The sequence below is a fragment of the Cimex lectularius genome, unplaced genomic scaffold (assembly GCF_000648675.2).
Source record: "Cimex lectularius strain Harlan isolate CLEC.00 unplaced genomic scaffold, Clec_2.1 scaffold214, whole genome shotgun sequence".
In the NCBI taxonomy this organism is placed as follows: domain Eukaryota; kingdom Metazoa; phylum Arthropoda; class Insecta; order Hemiptera; family Cimicidae; genus Cimex; species Cimex lectularius.
In genome coordinates this window covers 48,387-55,758 of record NW_019392963.1, presented here as the reverse complement: position 1 = coordinate 55,758, position 7,372 = coordinate 48,387, and the positions used below count along the sequence as shown (strand labels likewise).

General features: G+C 35.8%; 1 protein-coding gene across 1 annotated transcript; it reads left to right on the top strand.

Moving 5' to 3' along the window:
• The first annotated feature begins 1,763 nt into the window (after window positions 1-1,763).
• On the top strand, window positions 1,764-7,125 carry LOC106671095. Its single transcript, XM_014401915.2, has 3 exons — window positions 1,764-2,178; window positions 5,973-6,140; window positions 6,437-7,125. Exons 1-3 carry the CDS (start codon window positions 1,855-1,857, stop codon window positions 6,620-6,622), a joined length of 678 nt encoding a protein of 225 aa, XP_014257401.1. The 5' UTR covers window positions 1,764-1,854; the 3' UTR covers window positions 6,623-7,125.
• The last annotated feature ends 247 nt before the right edge of the window (window positions 7,126-7,372 follow it).

The following is a 7,372-nucleotide window of genomic DNA, read 5'->3' as shown; positions in this document are numbered from 1 at the left end:
CATGGGCTCAACTGGCTTATGTGGGACTAGTAGAGTTCTCATCGTTAATAGAAAAAGCAACAAACAGAAGCCACAATCCTGCTGGCAGCGGTAATTCTCAACTTGGCAAAACTAGCAAAAATGTGCAATTGTCTCATAGAGCAGTCAAACTAGACATTCCTCACGATCGAAATAGCATCTTTGAATTATCCAAAGATGAAAAGTAGCCTAATTGGTTTGATGTTGGGTTATCGGCAACACCTCACACTGACTTGGCTCACAGTTGCCTGAGGCTTTACACTTCGTACTTTGACATTTGATCTAGCTTCCATACAATTCTCTGGTTCTCACAACAGCGCACAGCACTGTACAAAGTCAACATGGCGCATCACCTGCCTCGAGAGTCCACTGCACTCAATAGATCCACTACAATACAACCCTGCCAAGAAAAGATGACCTTTTGGTTTCACCAAATGAACACTCGACTGTACATTCACAGACCTACAAAGCAAGAATTTTCCAAAATACATTTAAAAAAATAGTGACTTCACTCTTTCTGACTACTGTTTCTTCAATCAATGGCCCACTCCTTCAGCCCAGAAAATGCTTCCTACATCGGAAGAACAAAAGTAGAAGATTATAAGATTTTATTCCATCAAAATTTAATAATGATGATGAGTATATAGGAAGAGGGCTTTACTACTTTCCTGGTATTTTAGTCTATTCAATTGACCTTATTTTAAGAATTACATAGAAAGTTATTGGCCCTTGGGGAAATTCTTTTCCTGGGCCATCTTGGCACCCTAGGTTATGTATGTCCTACGAGCCTTTTACATCGAAAAAGACAAAATTTTTTTTTGGTGTTTTGTGTTTTTCTTGAAAAATACGTGTCCAACAAGCCTTTGATATCAGAAAAGACTATAAAAAAATTTTCGATTTTTTTTGGTTTTTTGCTTTTTTCTTGAAAAACAAAAAAAAACGTAAAAAACCTGTCCTACGAGCCTTTTACATGGAAAAAGACAATAAAATTTTTTTCGATTTTTTTGGGTTTTCTTGGAAAAAAAAACGTGTCCTATGTGCCTAATTTCTTTTCTAATCGACTCAGCAGGTCGATTTACATCGAAAAAGACAATACTTTTTTTTTCGATTTTTTGGGGAACAGTAGCTCTTAGTGAACGGTAAGTGAATCATGTATCTTAGTGAATTGTGAATTATAAGTGAACATTTAGTGAATCATAGCTTTTAGTGTCTTATAAGTGAACTGTACTTCTTAGTGAATATAAGTGAACCGTAGCTCTTAGTGAACGGTGAGTGAACCATAGCTCTTAGTGAATTATAAATGACCTGTAGATCTTAGGAATGGTGAACTATAAGTGAATCATTGTTCTTAATGAACGGAAAGTGAATCATACCTCTTAGTGAAATATAGCACTCAGTGAATTATCAATTATCATTAGCTCTTCGTGAACTATCAATGAATTATACCTCTTGGTGTATTATGTTTTGTTGTTTATTAAACTGTCCAGTTTTTCATTTTCTATTTTGTGTTAATAAAACTTTTACCAAAATTCCTTGAAAAAAGTTAAAACGCTCTTTAAAATTTCTCAGCTTTTCTTTGTTTCTCAAAAATGCATGAACTACCTAATTCGTTCGAACCATGAAGGTAAATAAAACGATCTGTCCCGAAATAAGCAATTCCTTAAAGAGAACCCATTTCTAGGATTGTTGCAGATACGAAAAAAATCGATGTACCGCCAAATATTCGTATCGTGTCTCCCGAATTCATTTGAAAGCATCGATGAGTATCAACCTGCAACCTCCTTCCTTTGCAAGTTGTGTTTACAATTTACAACTTTGTCTTTTGTATCTGTAGTTATGTCAGGCGGTAAAGCTTGCGGCGTCGCCGTCTGCCGCAACAGTTATTACACGACGAGAGACAAGGAGGAGGCGGTGAGCTATTTCAGGTTCCCAAAGGACCCGAAGTTGAGAAAGTTGTGGGTGTCCGCTTGCCGCAGGAAGGACTCCATCAACCCCGAGACCTCCTGCGTCTGCTCGGACCACTTCTACCCGGAGGATTTCGTCAGAGACATGCGGGTCGAACTCGGTTTCGCCAAGAGGAAAAAACGTCTGAGACCTGGGTCCGTGCCGTCTCGCCGGCTCATCCTCAACAAGGGCCTGACGAATGAGCAACCGACTAAGGTATAAACTGACGAACTCAAGCTCTGTTCGTTTACTTTTAGAAAACAAGAAAGAAAGAATTAAAAAAAAAAAAAAAATAACGTCTGAAAAAGGGCCTCGCAGATCAGGGACAAATCCATGCCACATTAAAAAAACTGGAATCTTAGGTAACTGAAGAACTCAATAAATACCTCACAATACAGTTTCCAGTTTTACTACTTAAAGGACATATGGGATATTAAGGTCATTGTGAATGGTCAGATGAGATACATAGAAAGGAGCATTGACGATGGATACATTGGAGGTTGGAGCATTTTGTTGATCCCCAAAGTTTTATACTGTATGCCCAATTTTTTTTCTGACATTCAGTCAATGTCATTTTGTTGGTGAGAACTCTCGCCACCCCAACAATCTGCGCCGACCCCCACAGGACAGTACCACATACACTCACCACAAATTCGGGTATACACCTAATTTGGTAGCAAAAAGCCTTGGATGTGGTTCAACCTAAGGTTCGCCGTATCCTGACTAGTGGGGATGGATGCCCGGGGTTCAACAAAACTATTCACCGAGCAACAATATTTGGTGCACGCTGTGCTCGGATTATTGTCAGTTTTATTGTCCACTTCAAAGTGCACAGCACTCAAAGCATACCTACTTTCGGGAATCAACTGTAACTGTACATACCTTTAACCAACTGTCAACTGTTATCAAAATAAACAGTAAGTGTATACTTCTCTATTTTATGCTATTTATTTTTCATTAATAAACGATTCCTTACTAGTATAGATGTGTTGTGTTTTATTTGGTCGTTTCAGGTTAAACCCTAAGGGCTGTGTCACCGTACTTGATTAAATATCACACAGATAAAATGAATAAGAAAGATAAAAACAAACGTGGATTTAAATAAACAAAATATGCATTAATATCTTTTATTGTAGAGGTAACTTAAAAACTATCATACAAAAATTAACATAACGATATAACAAACAAACTCGATTTTTTAACTTATTGTTAGACAATTTACTGATTTAATTATAAATTAATGTTGCAACATTCAGTACCTTTGGTTGTGGACAAGTGAGCTAGTTAGCTTAAAAAGGATGAGCTTCCTTACACAAACGGGACAGGAACTAGCAGACGATTGTACGATATATTTTCTTTTGCTTTTTACTTTCACCATATTACCCTTCATGCGAACAGTACTCACGACTCATGACATTTCATCAGTATTCTGACTGATTTAAAAAAAAGAAAGATGATTCAACTAATGGCATCCTTTAGAATGTGCCTTAAAAAAATCAAGGAGAGTGTCAAAAAGCGGGTCAGGTGTCGATAGTTTAGTGATACCATCTACCATTTCCTGTTCTTACTTTTTTTCTCAATTAGTTTGTAGCCACTGTACAAAACAGTAACTGCAGCTGCTGCATTAATAGTTTCACTGTTGTCCATCACGATTTGTAGTAAGTTGAGGACTCGCATAGAACTTGGCAAATGCGTATTTGCTGTTTCTGCAACTAGGAGGTATAAACCCCACTTGTATGTACATAAGCATGCTATTTGGCAAATGCCAAGACAAGCATTTTGAGATTTTGCAAACATTTGGCGATTACTGCATGTCTGAAGCTACCTTTACATGGCAACAGATGCCCCTGGAAAAGTCCACATCCTCCCTGCTTCCCAGGGACCATTGGCCCTTTGCATGTGGAGCACCCCCGGAGACAACCCAAGCCAGCCAACACAGTACCCCCAGAATGACCCAGGCTCCTCACCTCTCAATAGCTATTAATTGGTATTTAGACCTTCACTTTATTTTTATTTAAAAATTCGAACAATATTCTAAACACCATTTCATTTTCCAAACCTATAAGGCTATTAAAATTGAAGGGCTTCTACCCCTTTGCAACTGAAGATATGGAATTTCTTGCAACTTCGTACTCTGGACAATCAAACAAAATATTTTGTTGACTCAGGTTCATCATATGTTTCTCAATTTGGGGGAGGTCTTAAACAAACTCGATTCAGATAAGCTCCATGTATTGCAGTGATTCAATCTAATTCTAATAATCGAAGAAGTCTCATTGTGAAAATCCAAGGAATAGGATGGGGTTCGGGAATCAAAACTTAAAAAAAAGTACCTGTCTTATCACTATTGAACCACTTTTTCCATTTTCCATTGCCAATTTTTTAGTTAATACCCTCCTTATATCAGATTTGGGTATTTTGATGTTCTGAACTTCCTGATGTAGCTTCCTTTGCCAACGTATCAAGAACCACATCATGCACCATTCCACAGTGACCGTGACACCAACCAAATGCTACTTGTTTATTTTTTTTCATTCTTGTTTTTAAATCTAGGTCATATGTTTTGCCAACTATTTCCATCACCAGGTAATCACGTTTACCCTTAGGAGAAAAATTTTGGATTTGGGAAACTAAGCTTTTGCTATCTGCAATATACACGACATTTGAAAAATGGCAAAAAGGAGGGAAAATTCAAAAGGTGCGGTTGAGATGGGAAGTTGGTGTCTGAGTGGACCGAGGTCACGATAGCTCAAGTGGTAGAGCAGCGGCGTATCAAGCCAAAGATCGTGGGTTCGATTCCCGCTCGTGCCATTGTCTTTTTATCTCAACTAAAAACCTTAATTAATTGCTTCTAAATAAAGTGTAGATGGTGTACTAATAGGTTTATGGTAGTCAAGTTGGTAAACCAGGTGGAGCTGATGTTTATACATTGAAAATATATTGGCACATACTGACAAAGGCAGGCACTTACTATTGGAAAGGTTTTTTTTTCTCCAATAACTTTGTCTGAACCAACTCCATCAATGCTGAAATTTTTAGCAAAAGGGCATTCTCATAATGTTGTAAATTTAGTAATTTATTTGTACTAATTTTTGTAATCTAATTGCTGGAGAAGGCTCCCCCACTTCCACAGAAAGAACTACCCTAGGTGCGCTTTGTAGCCCCCAAGTGGGTCTCAAAGTAGTTACATAAATGATTAGTTTATTTTGTAAAGTCAGTTTCGATCGTTTATAAGAAGTCTGAAACGTCTTTTGAGTCATGTGCTAGGATTCCAGGTAAGTCTTTTGTAATCTATAGCCCAAGGTAATGGACTACATTAGCGGGTGGGAGAGGGATACTATGGTGGTAGATGGGAGCAGTGGTTATTTTCCGAAGGGTGAAAGTGACATGTTGAGATTTTATGTTTATTGTTATCTTCCACTGCTTGAACCTCTGCTCAAGGGATGTGACATGGCTTTGCAGGTTTCTGGTTGAAATGACAGTGTCTTTATGGGAGCAAAGGATGGCGGCATTAGGTAGTAGAGTAGGAATGTCTGCAGTTTATACCATGTAGAATATGGGTCCTAATACTAACTTGTGGTACCCCTGCATCTGTACGATAACCGGCTGATAGAGAGAGGCCACTGATGACTTGAAAGTTCTGTCGGTTAGGTAGGATTTTAGGATCGGGTTGTAAGTAAAAGGGAAGACTTAAATTCCCAGAGGAGCCCTGAGTGCCATACCGGATCAAAGGCTTGGTTCACATATAGGAATACATTGGAGCAGCACTCCTTTCCATTTATCCTAAATTAGAATAATAACAATATAGACTATCGTTATATATAAAATATTTATTGTATGTTTTATAAAGATTAATGTTTACTTCAAAAATTGTATATTGTAATATGTAAATTAGATTTAGTTATACTAGAAATAAACATTAGCAAGGTAAAAAATATCAATACTTCTAAAGTTTCTGCACTGTCTTAATTAGTTTTTAATAATATATTTATAATTTAACCATATTTCAGCCATGCACTGAAGGATGTGCAGGAGCAGACGATGACAATTTTTATCCACCATCGGCTTTTGCTGATAAACCGACATCTGACCTTTCTTCTGCTTCTGCTTCAAATCAGTCACAAGAAGATTATGAAACTTTGTTGGTTGAACATCAACGACTGAAAGAAGAATTCGATGTAGGTTTCAGAATTGTACACAGTAAAAGATAGAAGGCACAGTTGTGTTCCTGTTTTAAATTTTTAGTCAATTTTTGAAAATTCTATTTGAATTAGTTTGAATTTCAAAAATATTCATTGGACTTGATCTTTGTAAACCTTTTTTAAAAATCTTATACAAACAATTCTATATGCAATGAAATTGGAAGAATTCAGGGAGGAATCCATTTTTTTTCAAGTCTTTACCAATTGTTGAAGTAATCATACTAATTAACCAAATTTATAAATAATTAATTATTAAATGATTTTTATTTCAGGAATTTAAAAAAGTGGCATCTCTAGAGATTAAAAAATTAAAACTCAAATTAAGAAGAAAAAATAAGCACACAGATGGTCGAACGAGAACCATTCTTGAAAAACCATTTGACAACACAATTGATCTACTTCCTAAATTAAAAAAGGCCCAAAAAGACTGGAATTGTGTCTGCCATTCTTTGTCTTAGCTTACAAAATTAATATAAATTTTGTACGAGGTTTGTGAGGAAATTTTTAAATTCGTTTGGCTTGTTGAACAATGGTTTTTTAGGTGTATAGAAACTACTTGAGTCGAATTTTCCTGTGAATGTGTGTGTGGTGATTAGTTATTTTTATTTATGTTTATTTCATTGATATCAGATATTTAGATTCAGACAAGTAACTCCTTGAAGGATTGACGTCAAAGTTTATTTACTGGTAATTTTAATATTAAGTGTGAATTTTTTTAATATTATCACACCGTCTGATGAACGATAATAACTGTTTATTGCATTAGATGGTCCAATTTGACATTTATTCAGTCAAATAAAAAAGTAAAAAAAAAAAAAAAAAAAAAAAAAAAACGGTTTTGGATTTTCAAAAAAATAAAAGGTGAGTATTTCAAAAACATTTTCTGTTTTTTCTCTGTTTTGGGCTATTTCTCACCCATCATCAGGAAACCCTAACAAGAAACAGTACTAATTAGAAAAAATTATAGCATTCGAAAAATAAGATCATTTACATAGTTGTTAGGGTTTTCTGATGATTGGTGAGAAATTAGCCCGAAAAGTAGAGAAAAAAAGGAAAATGTTTTTGACAGAAACTACCCTTTTATTAAAAAATCAAAAACTACGTGTTTTTTTGGAATACACCCTAATGGTCTAAAAAACTCTTTTAGGAAGAATAAAAAAGAAAAAAAATCAACTGCAGGGAATCTCAATAATTAAAAAAAAATGCAT

Excerpts from the sequence above, each read along its gene's own strand:
- LOC106671095 (XM_014401915.2), top strand. The coding sequence starts at position 1,855 with ATGTCAGGCGGTAAAGCTTGCGGCGTCGCCGTCTGCCGCAACAGTTAT. Across the intron at positions 2,179-5,972 it reads CGAATGAGCAACCGACTAAG|CCATGCACTGAAGGATGTGC; the intron begins GTATAAACTGAC and ends ACCATATTTCAG. Across the intron at positions 6,141-6,436 it reads GACTGAAAGAAGAATTCGAT|GAATTTAAAAAAGTGGCATC; the intron begins GTAGGTTTCAGA and ends TTTTTATTTCAG.